Genomic DNA, 22,485 nt, shown 5'->3' on the forward strand with positions numbered 1-22,485 from the left:
GGTGGGAGTGAATAAGAAGGAGTCAAGTTGTCTCCTAAACGGAGGCTGTACTAATCAATATGCCAAAGTTGGTTAATTATTGAACAAATGATCAATCAATCACATATTCACATGGAAGAATTAAAATTCGCTTTCGGTTTGGGACTTATCACGTCGATGTAGTTGTTATTCTGCAATTCATAGATGTTTCGGGGGCCTACGCATAACGGGAGTGTCACATGGTTGGATGTGAAATTTTAATCATGGCATCCAATTATTTCGCTATATGATATAAATTATTACCTGATAGGACATGCATGGGTGAAATTAGTTTAGGAAATCCTTTTTTACGTCCGTAAAATAAATGTTTTGAGTACGTATACATAATGGAACTCTGAGGGAAAACAATACGCATTTAACTGTTATATTCAAATAACCTAGCTCATAACCTTGCGTGAAAGACCTAATTAATGGTGATTCTCCATATTGCACCCACGCTCATTATTTTATCAAGCACTCATCGAACTAACGATGATAGCTCGTCAAAGACAATAATTTAACTACTTTTCTTTAGGTAGTGAAATGTGTTTGTAACTCAAAGACTCTCGTATAGAATGCAAGAGTTTGTAGCTGTAAAAGCTTGTTTATTGAATAACCAGACTGTGGCTTATATAGTCATTACAAACAGGAATGATTCAAAGATGCATCCACGATTTACAAGACTATATCGTGGCTAGGATAAAGGAAGAACAATTCAAAACAAACAACTACTCCCTACAAACCAGGGTTATTCAACAGAAACACAACAAACTTAATCCATAAGCTACTAGGACTTGGTCAGTAAGTAACCAGAATTCTAACAAACCCTCCCTTAAACTGAACTGCCATTCAAGTAGTCAGTTTACCTCCTGAACAGAGCACATACCCAGCAACTCCCTCATCTTCAAGAATGCATCTAACTTCAAAGGTTTAGTCATTATGTCAGCCAACTGATCTTTAGAGCCACAAAGCACCAAATCCACTACACCATCTCTGCTCAAGTCTCGAAGAAAATGGAACCTGATATCTATGTGTTTACTTCCATGCATGACAGGGTTCTTTGAGAGCGTAATAGTTGAACTATTATCACAGTGAATAACACACCTTTTCTGACTGAGACCAAGCTTCTCAAGAATTCGCAACATCCATACACTTTGACAAGCACAAGAAGCAGCTGATATGAACTCAGCTTCTATAGTTGAAAGTGTTACTACTGGCTGCTTTTTTGAACTCCAAGCTACAATTCCAGAACTTAATTTAAACACATAACCTGAAGTGCTCTTGCGGTCCTCATTGTCTCCTGCATAGTCACTATCAGAGAAAGCAACCAACTGTACTTCTCCTTTATTCTTGTAGAGTACTCCCAAATCAGTTGTTCCCTTTAGATACCTGAAGACTCTTTTCACTGCTGCTTGATGTAACTCAGTAGGAGCTTCCATATAGCGACTTATAAGACTCACTCCATACATGAGATCAGGTCTGGTGGTAGTCAAGTACATAAGACTACCCACCATTTGCTTGAAAGTAGTAGAATCCACCTTTACACCACCTTCATCCTTCGTGAGTTTGCAGCCAGGTTCAATGGGAGTCTTAACTGGGTTTCACTCTTCCATTTTAAACCTTTCAAGCACCTCATTGGCATATCTTTTCTGACTAATGAAAATCTCACCTGAGCTTTGCATAACTTCTACTCCAAGAAAGTATTTCATTCTTCCAAGATCGGACATGTCAAACTCCTGCATCATTAACCTCTTGAACTCTTCAAACATCTCCTCATTGTTCCCGGTAAAGATGAGGTCATCTACATACACACTGACTATAAGTATAGCTCCATCTTCCCCACACTTCACGAAGAGAGTATGTTCACTTGAGCACCTCTCAAAGCCTTCATCGAGAAAATATGACTCAATTTTGCTGAACCAAGCACGTGGGGCTTGCTTGAGCCCATACAATGCTTTCTTGAGCTTATACACCTTGTTCTCATCACCCTTTACCTCATACCCTCTTGGTTGCTCGATGAACACCTCTTCATTGATCTCTCCATGTAGAAAGGCACTTTTCACATCAAGCTGATACACCAACCAATCTCTACTTGCTGCAAGTGCAAAAATCACTCTAATAGTATCCCATCGAGCAACAAGAGCAAATATCTCATTGTAATCAACCCCATGCTGTTGAGTGTACCCTTTTGCCACCAACCGAGCTTTGCATTTGTCTACCTCACCTTTCTCATTCAGCTTGGTCTTGAAGAGCCACTTAACACCTACCTTCTTTGCTCCTTTAGGCAACTCAGTTAATTCCCAAGTCTCATTCCTCTCAATAGCCTGAATCTCCAAGTTCATTGCATCTCTCCATTTTGACCTCTTGACGGCTTATTCAAAAGTAACATGATCATTTGCTGAAGTGAACATGACAAACTGTTGGATCAGACCCTCCCCGGACAGGCCTTCACCACTCACATAGTCTTCCATCCAATATGGTCTTCTTCTAACCCTCCCCTGGATCGGTGTACTTACAGTATATGTGGATGAACTTGAGCCACCACTACCACCTTGTGCATTTTGTCCTTCAATATCACATTCTTCCACGGTTGGACCCTCTTCTTCTTCTACTTCTTCTTCTATAGTTACTTCATTATCTTCAGTGTCACCCCATTCTAACACATCACTAATAGCTTATTCTTTTGTTTTGCTCCAACTCCATTTTTCTTCCTCTTCAAACACAATATCACGACTTATGACAATCTTCTTTTCCACCGGATCATACATTCTGTAAGCCTTGGATTCTTCACTGACACCCAGAAACACACACCTGAAGCTCTTGTCATCAAGTTTCTTTCTTTTGACATCTGGAATGTGAACATGACCTACACACCCGAATACTTTGAAATAATGAACTGAAGGTTTGTATTCACTCCAAGCTTCTTCAGGAGTCATATCTTTCACTGCTACTGTAGGACAACGATTGAGGACATGCACCGCCCAATTGACAGCTTTCGGCCAGTACTCTTTTGGAACTTCTTTATCAGTGAGCATACAACGTACCATGTTCATTAGGGTTCGGTTTCTTCTCTCTGCAACTCCATTCTGTTGTGGAGAATAAGCTGCAGTGAGTTGTCTACTATCAGAGAAAGCAACCAACTGTACTTCTCCTTTATTCTTGTAGAGTACTCCCAAATCAGTTGTTCCCTTTAGATACCTGAAGACTCTTTTCACTGCTGCTTGATGTAACTCAGTAGGAGCTTCCATATAGCGACTTATAAGACTCACTCCATACATGAGATCAGGTCTGGTGGTAGTCAAGTACATAAGACTACCCACCATTTGCTTGAAAGTAGTAGAATCCACCTTTACACCACCTTCATCCTTCGTGAGTTTGCAGCCAGGTTCAATGGGAGTCTTAACTGGGTTTCACTCTTCCATTTTAAACCTTTCAAGCACCTCATTGGCATATCTTTTCTGACTAATGAAAATCTCACCTGAGCTTTGCATAACTTCTACTCCAAGAAAGTATTTCATTCTTCCAAGATCGGACATGTCAAACTCCTGCATCATTAACCTCTTGAACTCTTCAAACATCTCCTCATTGTTCCCGGTAAAGATGAGGTCATCTACATACACACTGACTATAAGTATAGCTCCATCTTCCCCACACTTCACGAAGAGAGTATGTTCACTTGAGCACCTCTCAAAGCCTTCATCGAGAAAATATGACTCAATTTTGCTGAACCAAGCACGTGGGGCTTGCTTGAGCCCATACAATGCTTTCTTGAGCTTATACACCTTGTTCTCATCACCCTTTACCTCATACCCTCTTGGTTGCTCGATGAACACCTCTTCATTGATCTCTCCATGTAGAAAGGCACTTTTCACATCAAGCTGATACACCAACCAATCTCTACTTGCTGCAAGTGCAAAAATCACTCTAATAGTATCCCATCGAGCAACAAGAGCAAATATCTCATTGTAATCAACCCCATGCTGTTGAGTGTACCCTTTTGCCACCAACCGAGCTTTGCATTTGTCTACCTCACCTTTCTCATTCAGCTTGGTCTTGAAGAGCCACTTAACACCTACCTTCTTTGCTCCTTTAGGCAACTCAGTTAATTCCCAAGTCTCATTCCTCTCAATAGCCTGAATCTCCAAGTTCATTGCATCTCTCCATTTTGACCTCTTGACGGCTTATTCAAAAGTAACATGATCATTTGCTGAAGTGAACATGACAAACTGTTGGATCAGACCCTCCCCGGACAGGCCTTCACCACTCACATAGTCTTCCATCCAATATGGTCTTCTTCTAACCCTCCCCTGGATCGGTGTACTTACAGTATATGTGGATGAACTTGAGCCACCACTACCACCTTGTGCATTTTGTCCTTCAATATCACATTCTTCCACGGTTGGACCCTCTTCTTCTTCTACTTCTTCTTCTATAGTTACTTCATTATCTTCAGTGTCACCCCATTCTAACACATCACTAATAGCTTATTCTTTTGTTTTGCTCCAACTCCATTTTTCTTCCTCTTCAAACACAATATCACGACTTATGACAATCTTCTTTTCCACCGGATCATACATTCTGTAAGCCTTGGATTCTTCACTGACACCCAGAAACACACACCTGAAGCTCTTGTCATCAAGTTTCTTTCTTTTGACATCTGGAATGTGAACATGACCTACACACCCGAATACTTTGAAATAATGAACTGAAGGTTTGTATTCACTCCAAGCTTCTTCAGGAGTCATATCTTTCACTGCTACTGTAGGACAACGATTGAGGACATGCACCGCCCAATTGACAGCTTTCGGCCAGTACTCTTTTGGAACTTCTTTATCAGTGAGCATACAACGTACCATGTTCATTAGGGTTCGGTTTCTTCTCTCTGCAACTCCATTCTGTTGTGGAGAATAAGCTGCAGTGAGTTGTCTACTAATCCCATTTGAACTACAAAACTTGTTAAACTCCAAAGAGGTGAATTCCCCTCCTCGATCAGTACGTAAACAGCATATGAAGTTCCCTGTTTCTTTCTCTACCACACTCCTGAAACTTTTGAACATAGTAAGCGCTTCTGACTTAGCATGCAAGAAATATGTCCACATCTTACGGCTATAATCATCTATGAATGTAATTATGTACCTCTTGTGGCTGTTTGATTCAGGAGTGATCGGCCCAAAAATGTCAGAGTGTACAAGTTGTAAAGGTTGAGTAGCTCTCCACCTGCCCTTCTTTGGAAATGGATCACGATGTTGTTTGCCGGTCACACACTATGCCCACAGTTTGGAGGAAGCTTTGAGAATTGGTAAGCCGTTGACTAGCTTTCTGTATGCCAATGTTCTCAACCCTTTCATGTGCAAATGCCCAAATCTCCTGTGCCATAGACTTGTGTTTGTATCTTCAGAAGTCATCTGAAAACACGTTGATCCTGTAGGTATAGAAGCAAGCAACACAAACATTCTATTTGCTGACATGTTTGTTTGCATGATCAAACCTCTTGTTGGATGAAAGATCTTACATGCACCATGTTGAATTAAGATGGCTAACTTCTTCTCTTGGAGCTGACCAATGCTAAGCAAATTATTTTTTAGCTCAGGAATATAGTATACCTCAGTGATTACTTGAGTTGTCTCTTGAACTTGCATTATGATGCTCCCCTTCCCCATGACACTCATCTTTGTGTTGTTGCCAAGCTTCACCATATGCGTGAATGTCTCATCAAGCTCAATGAACCACTGCTTATCACCACTCATGTGATTACTGCATCCGGAATCCAAGAACCATACATCTTCTCTCTTTGACTGGTTCACCTCTACATAAGCCATTAGCAACATCTCCTCACTCTTATCAAGTTCAGCATAGTTAACATTCTTCTCCCAGCTAGGACACTCATACTGAAAGTGTCCTAGCTTGTGACACCTGTAACACTCCACGGTCTCCTTGTTGAAACCTCCTCTTCCTCTTCCACGACCTCTGCCCCTAAAAGCTCCACGTCCTCTTCCTCTACTGCTTCCCTCTCCATTGGTGATCTTTAAAGCTTGCTCTTCCCTTGAAACTCCATTGCTTCGATTCAATCTTTGTTCATGCACCAAAAGACTACTTTGCAGTTCATCCAAAGTCATTGAGTCTAGATCATTTGATTCTTCTATGGAGCAAGCCACATAATCGAATCTAGGAGTTAATGATCTCAGAATCTTTTCAACAATGTGAACTTGTGACATGTTTTCTCCACCATTCATCTTCAACTAAGTGTACGAGCAATGTACTCGTCCACCTTTTCTCCTTCTCTCATTTGAAGCACTTCAAAGTCTCTCTTCAAGGCTTGTCTGTGTGCACGCTTCACTCGGTTTATGCCTTGATATTTCTGCTTCATGGAGTCCCAAATGCTTTTGGAACTCGACTTATCAAGTATGGTTTCCATGATAGTCCTATGGATGGCTTGGAAGAGGAAGTTCTTGACTTTGAGATCATCCTCCTTCAGCTGCTCCACTATTTGATGCACCTCTTCCTCTCTCTTTCTCTGTGCCTCAGTCTGTTGTCTTCCCTCAGCTACGACTGAAGAGAAGGTTGCAACTTGTTGATCCACCTGTGCTGTGGTAGGGATTCCTTTATCCACAAGCCTCCATAGCTTCCTTTGACGCAAGAAGTTCTCCATCAACATAGACCAATGGTCATAGTACCCATCGAAGATAGGTACAGACACAAGGGCTGAACTACCTTCAGCTAGCAATTTCAATTGCGCAACACTACTCTCAGCCATCGACTCTCTCTCGTGTTTCACTCTTTTGTTCTGCACTCACACTCAGGCCCGTTTCAGGGCTCTGATACCACTGTTTGTAACTCAAAGACTCTAGTATAGAATGCAAGAGTTTGTAGCTGTAAAAGCTTGTTTATTGAATAACCAGACTGTGGCTTATATAGCCATTACAAACAAGAATGATTCAAAGATGCATCCACGATTTACAAGACTATATCGTGGCTAGGATAAAGGAAGAACAATTCAAAACAAACAAATACTCCCTACAAACCAGGGTTATTCAACAGAAACACAACAAACTTAATCCATGAGCTGCTAGGACTTCGTCAGTAAGTAACCAGAATTCTAACAAAATGTGTACATACTACAAATTTTAATAATCCACTCTTATTTTTGTATGACCGTGGATTATAACATTGGGAGTGCAAATTTCAGCTCAATTTTCTTTTTATCAAGAATTGATATCATCTGATATTATTAATAATCATCGTAATAAGACATGTCGGAGTTTGACAAAACGTACATGAGAAATTTTTGTAACAAACCAGATAAGCTACTATATATGACACGAATAAACTAGCTAATCTAAATGCAATCAAACAGTCACTTGTAGAATAACAAAATTTAAAAAAAATTGAGATTTACACTTGTATATTTTGTCGAATAACAATTTCTTTCTTTATTTGGTTAAATATTTTTATAAAAGATAAAATTTGGGTAAGGAAAAATTCAAATTGTTTCAAAAGGAAACATTAAGTATGAATTGTAAAATGAGAATACATTTAAGCTCTCAATTTAAACTGAGCAAGAAAATCTCATTATCAAAGAAGAATTCGCCAAGCGCGCACTAGTGGTACCAGTACTAATTCGAAACCACTTGAGCTATTAAGCTATATATATATATATGGTCTATACCTATTAAGCATGCCCGATAAATAAGGTATATACCACATTTCCAAAAATATTGTCTATACTTTATTTATCGGGCATGCTTAATAGTCTAACAAGTTAACTACAAGAACGACACGTTACATGGGCATGTCCCTTGTGTCTTGGTACAAGGTGTGTACGTTCAAGCTTTGGCCTTACAAGGTATGCATCATGCTTTCCCTGGTTCAAGGGAGATTTGATGGTACGGAAAACATATATAGGATATGGAAAATGAGGTTTTTCTCCCCATCCTCGTCCCCAGAGTCATCTTATTTTTACAATCAGAACCTAGTTGATCACAATCGCACGGATAGGACGTACGTCCAATAACCAGATTATATCTTTAACCCCTGTAACTTGCTACTATACAATCCACATTTCACCATAAACAAGCTAAAACGTATCTTTTTTTCTGGGTTTCCCATACCTATTGCTGATATATATTAGTAGAATTTTCAAGGTGCCTCAAAGTTCAATCTTCATCACATCATATTTGTAACCTACGCAACAATAATGTTAACTTAACACAGATGCAAGTACTTTCAAGGGTGAAAAGATACTTGTCTTCTTTCCTCCGAACATGTAAGTTGGGGGGATGACATTGACTCAAATTAGTCACATGATATCCCCTAAGATAAAGTTATGTCCCAATTGATGATTACGTAGGTCCATGATGTGGATATTCAATAATTCTGGGTTTCAATCTTGTTTCTTATGTATCTGTTTTTCTTAAATCTAATTAACGGCTATCTCGCTATCATGTTCGTGTATATACGCTAGTGAGTGTTTGGTTTGCATGAGCTTCCTTTTTGTTCTCTGGTGCGGAAGTTGGAAGCTCCCTTGCAGTTTCCCTATGGCATTTGTTGTTGACTCGCTTTCTCTGATGTTGAGGCTTTATCAGAAAATGCATCTTCACTCTCACTCTCTGATTTTTAAGGTATGAACAGAAACTTTTTTGTTAATGAAAAAAATCAAGATATGTTGGCCGTAATAGACCAATGGAGTTCATTTGTCAAAAAAGTTACCACATATATAATGTTCAGGGCGGGTCCAAAGTTTTCGAGGGTTCGGTATGAAAAGAAAAATTGGCCTTTCGTATTCATAGAAAAAAAAAATTTAAAAATAATAAAATTGATTTATGAAAATAATTTTATTAAAAGTACAAAAATCTTGTTTATTTATTGAATATTACGCTTCTATTCTCATCAAAATAAAATTTTAAAAAATAGTTTTATATCAAACCTACTATCCTTTCAGTTTTTTATGTTTACAAACATATACAAATTACATAAGATTTTTTTTTATGAAACCTTACTTTGTGGGATTGGGATGAGTTTCACTAAACTCAACCCAAGAGACTGTAAGAGAAAATACAAATAGACACAACACCCAAATGAAGAAAATTATTACAAATAATAATATAAAAATAAAACAACAAAGGGAATAGTCGAACCCATCACCTCTAACCTATTTTTCTTACATTTAGAAAGGGACTCAGAGACCCAAACTATCTGAACCAGAACATTAGTAATGTTATGAATCATGTTGTTTTAATTTATTCACTACCAGTTTCTTCACAAGAATTGCAAAAAAAAAAGGGCCCATCTGCCCAAGAGCACCTTATGCGGCGGCACCACCTGCCCCAGGGCCGCCCCTGATAATGTTCATCAGTGTGAATTCGTGAAGCAATGTCAAATAAATAAATATATAGAATTTTACATAATTTGACGAAGTAAATTATTTTTATTTGCAGACAGGAAAATAAGGTCATCAAACAGCATGAGAGTTCTCTCAGATGAATGTCTAAAATAAACGTGTGTGGCCAGTACTTGTGGCTGAACTCAACAAGGAATCGCAATTCATCATCTCGCATCACTCATTACCAATTGTTTGGAGAAAGGTCATTTTCTTTGGACCTCTCCCTTTAATTGTGATGTTCCCTCATCATATGTCAACGAAAGCAAACCATGCATCCCCTGCAGTGGGTTGTTCATTAAGTTTCGTGGGACCGGAAGCATGCTTATATTAATTAAAGCACCTAATGAACCAAGCATAAGTACTTGTACTTCATGAAATTAATCAAACTGTTATATATATCTTCCACTTTTTCAACGGTTCTTAAAAAACCAAGCCGTTAATATATTTTCCAATTCATTTGAAGTATTGAACTCATGAAAACCAATCGATACTCAAGGTAGATGATATGAAAGAAGAACACTATCATTTAGAAGTTTCAAAGATGTTTTTTTTTTTAATTTCTCGTATGCTAATTTAACTGAAGTTCGATGAGCAAGCTAGTGTATGTAAAACTAGGGAAGTGAATCTTGTACAGGCAATCATGGCACGTTCGGTCTTTCATTGCGCGGTGGTGTTATTTCTTTAAGTGTGACTTAAACTGATGATGTTCACTCTCCATCCTTTTCAATTTAAACTCAAGAGGTATACATTGCATGTTTTTTACTATGGTATGCAATTTGGAATTGAAATTGGCACTATGGACTCTGCGCGTTGTGTATTATATTGGTTTCTTTTCGCACTACGTTTTGTGTTTAACTCCTCGACCATCTGATTTGAGGTTTCATAAACAGGCCGGTAAGGATAAGAATCATTAGACGAAATAATAGGACCAGATTTCAGCATTCGTTGCTTTAGATTTGGGATATCTTTCGGCTCACCTAGGATCAGATCGATCTCTGGTTTTTCTCTTAAATGATTGAGAGTTTAAACAACCATATTTCGACTTGTGGACTTGGGTCAAATAGTACTGTATGTTGGAGATAATTTCCACTGGATGTGGTCATTTTGTAAGGTGGACTAGTATCTTTTGCTAGGCTTGTGGTAGTACAATCTCCAAACCACTACATATATAGCGGCTATATTTTGTCTATAGTAATTCACGTCTCAGTACATCCAACAAAAGACATGATGAGCTTAATTATATTCGATCGATCTGATTTGTACAAACTTGCAGGGATCGGAAGTAATGTTACCATTGATTTGAAGCTTTGTACCACCACATGATTATAGTCTGGGTGCGTATAATAATATCCCCAATGGTTACATTTTCAGTCAAAACATTTAACAGGAATCAAACTAGTCAATAATTTGAAATGTCATGAAATTAGGTCATGTGATCTTTTATATATGATATATATTGTTGCATCTCCTAGAGAGAAGATCATTATATCTAAATTATAAATTAACATCATTTTGTCAAAAAAGAAGAAGAAAAGAATGTAGTGCTAAGTGCCAACATGAACTAGATAAATATAAAAACATATCTCCTATGGGATATTTCTATTTCTATTACACTGTACCAAACGCATTCTAAGTTTCACATATATAATTTTCATCCATGTTAAAACAGAAAATGTAAATGTCGGAATATTTCACATAAATTTCTTCAATCTGTGCTAGCTATTGCGTAAATGTTTAGTGGTCCAATCTATGGATGAATTTTTAGATGAATTTGTTCTCATGATATATGCTCAGAACAAAGGGGAGAAGTCACTTTAGATATTAGTGGTCCAAAGTGGCACGCAATCAATCAAAAATTTGGAACGTGTAAGCGAGAAAGATATGTGGAATAATTGATGGGGCATATCTTGTTTCATCGATTGAGTGCAACATTACCATCAGCTCCCCAATCTCCAGTGCCCCCAGTCCAGTTATGTTTCCGTGAAGACTTTATTGCTACCTAGCTACCTTCTTTCCCACTCTGATCTAAACTAACCAAACCCTTCTGCTCATCATCCTCACCAGCCACCATTATTGAGAGAGAGAGAGAGAGAGAGCAAGTTAGTTCTGGGATCGATAAATGGAGGCCGGAGAGGGGTAGATATATCGGAGCGTAGCCTGAGGAGCCCTAATGGCGAGTTCACCACTGCAGCAACTTCCTTCCTTCACCTTCGAATGAATTAATGCCACCGTCACTGTGTGTGTTAGAGTTGCTAAAGAGAAGGGCATACTTTTCAAACCGTGGGCGCGCTCGTTTTAGGGCTGCGTTTTAAGTGGGAATGTGGGGGCATGCAGGCAGTATGGTGTTGCAGGTTCTTCACGTGCGTACCACGTGATCCGAGGAAAATGATGGGGAGGGTAAAGATCCTAGAAGAGATATTGGCGATGACATGGATTGATGGTGTGTTGTGGTGGTGGAGGTAAATATTTGATTTTGAGGATAAGTTTTCAAGTGCGGATGTCCGCAATTTGTAGATTATGCGATTTCGTTAACCGGCGACTCCAACGACAACGTGAATTGTGCCAGTTGTGCTCCTCATGTTCCGGCGCTCATATTTGTAGGGCCGGCTATGTGTGTATGGAGGCTCAAGACGAAAAAAAATTGAGAAACAACATAATTTCTATTAGTAATAATGAAAGGTTCTACCACGACTTTCCGAGAAACAAGCTGTCCACATTAATAGACTTTGAAATAAAAGTATTGATCGACAACAATGATATAGCCAAAGGATCGTCCTTAACTCCAAACAAAATACAAAGAATGACTAGTAGAGTGACAAGACTTCTTATTTTGCGTTGATAGAGAAAATATACTACCCTCTTGGTCGAGATGACGATCAAACACTTTACAATATTTAATTATTCGTCAATCATTCTTACACGATAGTTTTAGAAAATGATTGAATCACAAATTGTATCTTTTAGAATTGTATACCGACCTTGGTTTTCTTCCACTTTTAATCTAATGCACCAATGAGCATGTGTACATCATGCAACGGGAGAAAACACGCCTAAATTGAATCTTTGATTAGCTGATAGTCATATGCTTTCCTTGCGATATACACGCCAATTTGTGAGAACTTTTTCCACCCAAGTTATGAGCACCTCAAGACCAGAATGTCTATTCAGATGAACCAGTAAAGTTCCCTTTCTCTTTTTTTTTTCTTTTTTCTTTTGGTCTGAAGTTCCCCTTCTCTTGTTTCTTCATTTGACATCTCAAGGGAGCTTTGATTTAGTGACGAGAGATGAGATGAATCAGACAATAACATATGTACTTACGGTCGTCGTACGTTGCAGTGATCTCCCACATCGTTTGTATTCGATCATGTTCACATCTTCATAATACGGCTGTTTGTTCTATGGCCGCGTGTTCGTAGGAAGGAGAAATGGTTGGCATCCCCCCCCCTGACAGGAACAGCCTTCGGGCTTAGGTGTTGACACATCGGTTAAGGGCCTAAGGCTACCTGCTACCCACCCTTGTGGTCGATCTATAACCCAAATTTTTAATTTTCTCCTTTGGCATCTTATTTGATCTTCATTTTGGTGGAGTGTGATATTCTTCCTAGCTAACTTTTACCCATGATGTCGCACTTATATTATAACGACTTTATTTTTGATAAATAAAAACAAAGATTAATAATGAAAGCCTACAATGTGAAGATTTAATCCTTAGACCTCCCTAAATTGTTCTTTCGTGTATTGAGTTTTGGTTGTTTACGGAAAACAACTGTTTATCTATCAGTTACTAAGAATAGGAAAAATATGAATTTAAGAATAAGAATAGGCTTCAGAATTCAGTATCAATTTTAATAGTGAGGAGGGCACAAACTTTCTGTTATCGAAAAAAAAAAACCAACACTCAGATTGGTCTGGTAGATCTTAATTTCAACAAGCAAAAATCAACAAAATTGTTGAACCTTCTGGCCTAAGAAATATCCTAAATGAAAGCAACTGCTCATACAAAAACTTGGAAGATGAACACTTTGAATTTGGTAAAACAGAGATGGGAAAGTTTGGTAATTGGTAAATTTTGAAGATGATGAGGAAATTTCATTTGGGCGTACGCGCTTTCCACAATTTTCTTTGCACTCTTTTCGTTTACCTTCTTAGTAGAACAATTTGTTGAATTGATGTTATGTGCTGACGAAGAGAAGGTATCAGGAGACATTATGAGTTGGAAACAAAGGGAAAATGAAGACATTATGATCTATAAGCTGGCCCTAATACCATGAAAGCTAGGCAGAATCTAAAATGAATCTGCAAAATGTATTCGAGTGCAGATTCTTGTATAGTATGTACCTAGCCAGAGTGCACAGATTCATTACATGTATCAGTTATTTGTTGCTCGTTTAACTAAGACGTACTCATGCACACTAATGATAGGGATTAACAGCTAATTAACTAATTAATTGTTCACAACGTACCTCATAAGATTTGAAAAACCTGCTGGCAAATTATGAGATCATCTAAAAATATGTTTATTTCCCTTAAGTATCTTTAAATAAGTAATAGTTGGACTGAACCCTAAACTAGACAGGGTGATCGACCCTTGAGTACTCCCAAAGAATGTGAGTTATTTGAACTATTTTTTGAAGGATCAGTCATCAATGATCAATCTATCTTCCATGTATTTGTCCAATCTTTAATTGGCTGAAGAAACGGAATGATATTCTGGATACATATCAATCATAGGCTCAACACCAAAACCCATCACGATGACCCATGTATGATGTATTAATGTCCGTCTACGAATGAAAGAGAAGGAATATACACGGTTCGACAATTTTTACTCTAGCATGAGCCTTTGCTCAAGATATAGATAGATGAAGGGAGCGAAGATAAACTAGCCCTGTCCAAAACTAAATTAACAAGAGAAATGAATGAAAATTATATTTATTACAGACATGTAAGAACTAAATTCATACTACCACACTGTCTCCTTTAGAAGGAGTTCCATTTCCACAGGTCACACTCGTCATCTTCAGCCTTAGTACTAGCGTCCCTTGCAGGCAAGAGAGTCTCATATGCCGGGCTCGGGGGCTGCTGCATTAGATCAAGTGTCAAATGCGCACCACTTTCATGGAACCTATCCCAACTATGCTGATTAGCAGAATACATCTGCTGCTGCTGATGGTGATGGGATTGGACAGAACTAGACAGCCACGATTGGCTTAGATGGTCACCAAATTCTTGCGCCGAATGGTTACTATAATGTGCTGAGGCCTCCCAGTTTGAGTTTGACCTGTTTGAAGAAGATATGACCTGGCGAGCCAAGATGGCTGCACGGTTTTCTGCAATGAGTTCACGAAGTGCAGCGCGGGATCTTGAGGAGAGATCAGATGGAGATAGCACCCAAGAGTCATTACAACTCTTGAATGATGACAGAAGAGAGAGAGCACTACGTCCTGTCGGCGATGACGATAGGTATGGAAACCCCCCTGCAGCCATCATCAATTTCTTCTCTGTTGATGACAGGAAAATAAAATGCTTAGCTCACTTCAAACCTAACCAATACGCGAAATCCAACTTGGATTAGGGGATAAAGTATAATCGACAAGGTTCGAACTTGGGATTTCATACTCGATAACCAAGTAAACTTTGAGTATCCACCCAAAACTATAAGTCAGCTACTACAGACTGCATGTTATGCAAGTCTTAAAATTATTGCAGGTACAATGAACAAAGAAGTTGGATGAATTAACCACGCCACGATGAGTGGTAAAATATGTGCCCTTTACGGATTTACCTAAAGGGCTCAAGAAATACCACAGAACTCTGAGAACAGAGCAAATGATGTTATAAAATTATATAACTACCCACTCAAGTGATCTTTCATTGAAACAACTTACCAGATATGATTCTAGAATTTAGAGGGGCCATTGAACATTAAATGTAAGCCTATTTATTTTGCCTAATTGCTTACGTGATGGTTGTTGGAGGAAAAGAATGTCAATGATCTCAAATTTTTAGGTTATATTTTAAGTGCTTCCTTTTTTTTCGATTAGTATTTAAGTGCTTGTTAGAAATCATATCAAGAAATTTCTCATGCTACCACACAAAGTCGAGAAATACATCTCACAGGCCTCTTTTCTATCTCATTTATTCATTATCTATATAGAAAACTTACGACTTAGGACATCAGAGTTATGTAGAACAGTATCTGCAGGGTTCCTATATATTTCAACTGCTTTAAGGAAAAGGGAGTTATATATCAATACATGAGGCTGCATGTAGTGGTATAAATGTGAGTTTAATATAGATAGTTGAGACCAACTTTTAGACAGCTTAGATTTGGGTGAATGCTCGACCAGTAAGTTTTATACACTGCATTGATCTACCCAGGTGTTTGGATCTTCAGATTTAATATGTATTAAGGTTTGACCTATACGCTCTATATTGAAATGTACCCATGCCTGTACGGGTACGGTTTTTCAGATCGATTTAATATGTATGAACTATGAAGGTTTCACCTATACGATCTGTATTGATCTACCCATTTACTTGAGGTTGAGCCTAGACGCGATTGGTAAACGACTGGGAGCAGGAATTTCATGCATATATATAGCTAGGTTGAAACACTACCTTTACTAGTTAGCCATTTCTCTTAGGGTGAGACTTGGTAATTAATTTTTAATGAGTATATATAAATGGGTACTTAAATTTGCTATTTACTATGAAATCAATCATGAAGGTCTTCTTTCGCGAAGGATTTGACTGTTTATACGCAGATACATAGACTCAATCATTCAAATGAAGACTGGAGCTTCAAGTTCAAGGAAGTAGCTAGGTGGTTTAGTTACAACAAGTTAATGATGTGCTATTGAAATGCAAGTCCTTTTGACAATCTTCTTCCTTTAGCTTGAGCAAAAGTGAGTTATGACTAATGAATGTTATGATACATTTCTTGTTCCTAGAATCTTACCTTGTTTATGGGGAATTGTGGGTGAGAAATTAGACTTTTAATTAATTACACTAGGAAATGCAATTAGTGTTCAAGAAAAGATTAGGAGTCAAAGAACCTCCAAGGAAAAGGCAAAATAAGGAGACAGAATATAAACAGATAGATATCCACACACCTTGAGAAGAGCCTCTGGCTAAAGAATCATGAGAGCATTTTCTTCTTCGCTCATTATGCCCAGCTAATCTCCTCCTACAACTCCTTTTAGACTCGTCAAACTCCGACACTACGTGAAACCTGTAGCCATTTCCCCACTAGTCATCAGAGCATCTATAATCATCTCAATCAATCAACTAAAGTAAACTACGTACTATACATCCCCCTTTTGTTCTAGTTCAGTTCACTTTAATTTAAACGTTACCCGACTAGTAACATATTAGGGGATCATCATATGTGAAAATTTTCGGAAGGAAATATATAGATTTGATAAATGTCTCTCTCCAAAAAAAAAAACAGAGGTGAAATAACAATGTGTGCGTCCTATTTTCAGTATTTTGAGTTTTTGACCCATGCTCTATTTTGAAATAACCTAGAGCCAAAGTGTCCATTACCAAGCTGTGGGTCACGTTACATTATATAAGGTGTAAAACACTGCCTCTAATCTGTCAAATATAGCAGAAGTATTTTCTGGGGCACACAGAAACGAGTAAATCATCGTCTTGGATCTAGATCAAAAGTTTGTACGTTTGAACATATATTTAGGAGAAAAAAAAACAATCACTCTTAACTAATACAAAAAAAAAAGTAACCAGAAACTAAAACAACTAAACGTGTGTATGACCAAAAGGTTAATTTTATAAATGAAATAAGGATCTAACTCTTTCCGTTTCAGTTTTGGATCATCGAGTTCAAAATTTAAAATCATCTTATTGAGGAATAGTTGAATTTTTTTAAATTAATTGCTGATTAAATATATTTTTCTATCACATTTTTTCGTATCTTTAAATTTGAAGTATAAATAAGTAAATTATTTTTATAAAATTTTAACCAATTTAATAATTATTAAAATATCAAATTATATCAACTAATATACAGATCAAAATTGTATCGTAAATTATATTTATAAATATCTTAACGATTTTTAATTTAGACAAAAATTTATAGAGATGTTATACTCAGATCCAAGTTTTTAGCAAAATGGTCCTCGCAAATGACCCAATGTTATAAAACTGAATTATCAAGTTGCTAAACTGCTAACCGTATAATAGTAATTGCTCTGATAAACTGACCTGCTGCATTGCTGGCAGAAGCGCTGTTCCAGCCCTAAGACTACCACCTTGGAGGCCTTGGAGTGCATCTCACACACTTTATGCCGCCGGTGGTACTCCTTCGCGCTCACCAGCGCCACTTGGCACCCCTCCACCTGACACCGCGGCACTTTCAACGACGAAGTAGAAGCCCCGCCGATGCCGTTGCTATCATCGCCATACAATAAGTTCTTGCCTCTCTTCATACCCCCTACGGCCAAAGGGAAACCCGTCACGTGTCGGTGGTGATCAGGAAGGGGCGGAGGAGCGTCCTCAAAGTAGTTCCTCTTCCCCAGCTTTAAGCACATAAGGTGGGGATCCGGGAGGTATTGGGACCCATGAAGACGACTGTTCTGATGATGATCACCACCGTAGAAATTCTGGAATTGCTGCTGCACTGCTTGAACGCCGCCGTTATTGTTGTGAACGAGCGCGTGACCCAAACTCGCTTCGGAGCTCCCGCTTGAGCCGGAAGGTGGTTCCGCTATGGTGACGGCCGCCGCTGTAGCCGTCATGTAAAGTATATCGCTGTTGCCATTATTGTTACCACTATTCATCTCCCATATATCCCAAGCAAGATTTGCGTTGTTACCATTCTGACCTGATCTTCCGCCAATGTTGTGCCCAAACATTTCCATATTGTCGATATAAGATGGTTTTGGTGGTACAGAAGGAGAACGTGATAAAGATGTACCAGCTAGTTGTATAGTTATATGTGAGCTAGTTTTATGTACGTTTATATATATGAGCTCGAAATAGGGCCAGAGTGAGAAGATGACACAGAAAATGGAGAGAATGGTTGGGGATGTATGAGATAGATAGATATAAAGAGGTAAATGGGATAAGGGACAGGGAGAGAGTCAGAGCAGCGAAGGGTCTCCGATTTTCCTTTGTTCTACACCAATGGGGTTAAGGAAAAAGCTGTACAGTGTTTGAACAGGCAGACATTATTAAGGGAAGGAACACTGCTACGACACGTGAGAGAGAGATGAGATCGCACGTGGGAATAGTGCAGGTGGTGGAACCGGGGCCTGAGTCTCTCTGTGGCAACGATTTGACGGAAGAGGGTGACTCGTCTCTGAGTTACTGAGAAGAAAAAGAGAGAGAGGGCTAGCGGTAAGAACTGTGATTAGACGAGAGAGAGAGAGCTCTTATGGCAAAGGAATTATTGTTGTGCAGGTGTATTATGATAACATGGGGGCTTTGTTAGTATTTCTCAACTGGAAAAACACATGAAGGTATTTCTGTACTAAGACGCAGAATTCATGTTCGTGTTGTGTACGAAGAATATTGCTAATCTGCATGTAATTAATTCGACGTAAATAGTGTATCAATATAGTAGCAACTTGGTTAAATTTTTGTTGATATTTTACTGATAATAAGAGAAAATTAATATCTTCTATGATAAGGTAGACAACTAAACATGTTAGTTATAACTAACTCGAGAAAAATAACTTTGTCGATTGAAGCCTTGAAGGATTTGAAGCTAACAAAATGAATGACGTACAAGAGCCCTAAGCAATCTATACTCCAAGACGTCACTGCAGATGCGTTTCTTTTCTTTCAAGTGCGAATGAGCCTTTGAATTTAGAGTACGTCCTAGACTAGAAACCTCACTTTAAAAATAGAAGTACATAAATAAACTGAGCTTCCCAATTCAAACGCAAAAGAGAAAGTGATAGGTTAGGGCATTTGCTGGTGAACAGCGTACCCCAAGATCTCACTCCAATTACAACGAAGATTGTTCCAGCTGTGACGGATTGTGACCACTCCTTGGCATTCTTTTTTAATGGTTAGAAATATTAGAACTCATAGAAGACCGTTTTGTTATTCTAGCCTTGTCTGGCTAGAAACTAAAGCCATTTCGATCAAATGAAGAGGAATGGTAATCCAGTTTTCTCCTGTTATCACCGCCCGTAAACTAAACTAGCCACTAGTACATTGTTAAAGAAGTTTACAACAACTCTACAAATAATCTGTCAATCAAGAAACAAGTATGATCAATATATTCCCAAAGTTATTATAAGTAGTGGGTCTAATCAACTTTGAGAACAACTCTACATTTATGCATCTAATCGATCCTAATATACTAGTTAATTAATTATTGACCAAAAAAAATACTAGTTAATTAATTAGTTAGTATAAATCATAAAATTAACGCAAAGTGTATCGAATTCTTTCTAAATCTTCTGTTATGGGGTTAATTACCAACACGTACAAGACTTTCCCCCGCACTATTACTGTCGCACTGCAGTGCATTTCCAAATGTAACAAATCAACGACAGAATGCAGAATCAACTGCTTCCCCAAAGGATACATATTTCACGGTAGGAGTGTTCACCAGTAGTCAATTACTTTCCATTTTGCTTGGAGTAAAGTGGTAAAACCTAACTGTCTGCAGAAAAATAAAAGCAAGTCTGCAGCTAGAGATAGAAGTAAAGAGGAGGATGATTAACGGAGTCAGGTGGGGAAGGTAGAGAGAGGAGGACTTTTATCCAGCGTGCTGAATTTCTTTCTCTTTTGGTTACTAAATGCAGCAGCTAGCCTGCCTGACTGCCTGAGGTTTCTATCTGTACGAGTTGGGTAAAAACCACCAGTATATATATAGAGCCTGACTTCAGTTCATAACTGCTGCCTCCGCCCTGACATTGATGGTACTTGTCAATGCTATAATCTTTATCTTTTTTTTTGATGAAATCTTTATCTTCTTTACTGTATATCAATAATAATCAGATCGACTAGTTCTCTCTTTTTTAGATCAGAGACTAGTATTCTAAAGGTTTTCTACTGCGCTGTGAAATACTCTTACTTTGCATTGCAGCACAAATACTTTGTCGCTTTGACAGCTTCATAGTAGATAAGAATCGCACAGCTCCAGATCTTCTAATTTGAAATGGAATTCACACCAAAGTACAGATCCTAGCGATTCTTCACTTGTAGTGGTTCGGAATACATAGATTTTTTTAGTTTAGTACAGTATTAGGTTTTAATTTCGTTTTGGGTAAGATACCGACTTAATTCTTAGTATGGTTTTTGATGATGTGATCCATAATTAAGGATCAAGGTAAAGCTTTTGTCAATTCAATACATATCTTTATCCATATGCATGTATTCATTTGGGGTTGCACATAGGGGTGGGCATAAACCGAATTAAACAAGTAAAACCGACCGAACTGAACCGAAAATATGGTTCAGATAATCGAACCGAAGAGATGTAGTTTAAAAATAAAGAAAACCGAACCGAAACCGGTTTAAACGGTTTGAAAATGGTTTACGTGATTAAACTAACCGATTTAAAACCGAACCGACCGAATTTAATTTAATGATTTAAAAAATAATAAATAATGGTTATTAGTACAAAAAAATAACAAAACATAATATAGAAAGTTGTCTAGTGCAGTTGGTAGAGCGCATGGTTATTATATTATAGGTCAGGAGTTTGAATCTCAACATTGACATTTTGATGTTTTATTGAAAATCTATCAAAATGAGAAAAATATAATATTTACATAGTTATTAATGAGACGTGCGTGTGATGTACTGATTTGTGACATCATTTTTTGGTAGAAATTTGAGTCTCACCTCTTGAAAATTTTTTAAAAAATTACGTATGAGGTGTAAACCGAAACGAACCGAATTTCGGTTAAACCGATTGTTTCGGTTTAAATTAATTTAATTCGATAAATAATTTGAATTTCTAAAAAATCGATTAAAGTGGTTCAATTTTAATTTAGACTAAAAACCGAACCGAACCGATATATGCCGTGCCCTAGTTGCACATATTAACGGTTAAGACAGCAAACCTTTGGGGTAATAAATGCCTTGCTATTTTTGACAGCTTCCGGGTATCAAACTTAGATCGGTAGAGAATCCAACTTAGTGAGCATCACTGAACAATTACAGTAGTTCAGACTAACTCTTTTAGTATAGCATTTGGGTATTTCTTTTTCTCTGAAATTAGTTTTCTGTTTTTTATATGGCTACCGACGTAATAGGAGTTTTATATGAAACCTTAATCAAGGTGAAGCTCGCGATATTTTCAATGCATTTTTACAAACGTATTCATTTTTGACAGCAAACATTAATGGAAAAAAAATGACGTATCAATCTGTACCAAAAAAAAAATGACGTATCAATAAGGCATCCAAGGTCGTGGGACCTAAGGCGCCAGGCCGATTAAAAGTCTGACGCAGTGATTCCGACACGTGTGCGGTGCATAGCATCTTCCATGTACCTGATTGTTCGACCACAACGTGCATCCTCAGAACTCAGAAATCTAACATTAGCTGGAAAAAACTAGAACAGTTTAATTCTTCCACAGCAAACAAGATCCAGAAAAGCTGGGATCGCTATCTGATAAGCAGGAAAAATTTCCCGTACTTTGCCCCAGCTTAAACCATGATTGAGGAGAACGAAACTAGATCAGTACGTACATGTAAAAAAAACTGCTCGAAATTGAACATACATATCCAAACTGTGACTCTCTCATAGGAAGCAAGAGACTCCATTGTTTCTTTTAATGAAACACCGGCAAAGTTTAAGAAATATAGAGGTGGGTGGGGGGACCATATTTTCGTGTTCATCTTTGAGGGTCGTATATTTATAAGAACCATGCCAGGGGACCATGCTTTTGATTTTACTATGAGAATATTGTGTTAAACTTAATCATTTGTACGTACGAGAAATCTTATTAATCCCTCCTCGATTTATATTCAAGTTATAGACACATCACTTAGGACGAAACAGATTCATTGGATCGTTGTAACAAAATGTATCAGCTAGAAGATAGCTTGGTGAAAAAAATAGTATCCCAGTCGCTGAAGAACTTGTTCCGATCTTCATTT

At 38.0% G+C, this 22,485-nt stretch overlaps 1 protein-coding gene and 1 non-coding gene across 2 annotated transcripts; one reads left to right on the forward strand and one right to left on the reverse strand.

Moving 5' to 3' along the window:
- Window positions 1-12,803: 12,803 nt before the first annotated feature.
- LOC126804188 (U6atac minor spliceosomal RNA) lies at window positions 12,804-12,941 on the forward strand. The gene has a single exon (XR_007673148.1). It is a non-coding gene; the product is annotated as a U6atac minor spliceosomal RNA (small nuclear RNA).
- A 1,269-nt stretch (window positions 12,942-14,210) lies between these two features.
- LOC126802729 (squamosa promoter-binding-like protein 7) lies at window positions 14,211-18,495 on the reverse strand. The gene is made up of 3 exons (XM_050530411.1): window positions 17,624-18,495; window positions 16,513-16,631; window positions 14,211-14,898 (listed from the first exon to the last, which is right to left on the reverse strand). The coding sequence occupies exons 1-3, from the start codon at window positions 18,277-18,279 to the stop codon at window positions 14,378-14,380; spliced, it is 1,296 nt and encodes a 431-aa protein (XP_050386368.1). The 5' UTR covers window positions 18,280-18,495; the 3' UTR covers window positions 14,211-14,377.
- Window positions 18,496-22,485: the final 3,990 nt, after the last annotated feature.

Source organism: Argentina anserina, chromosome 7 (assembly GCF_933775445.1).
Source record: "Argentina anserina chromosome 7, drPotAnse1.1, whole genome shotgun sequence".
In the NCBI taxonomy this organism is placed as follows: Eukaryota; Viridiplantae; Streptophyta; class Magnoliopsida; order Rosales; family Rosaceae; genus Argentina; species Argentina anserina.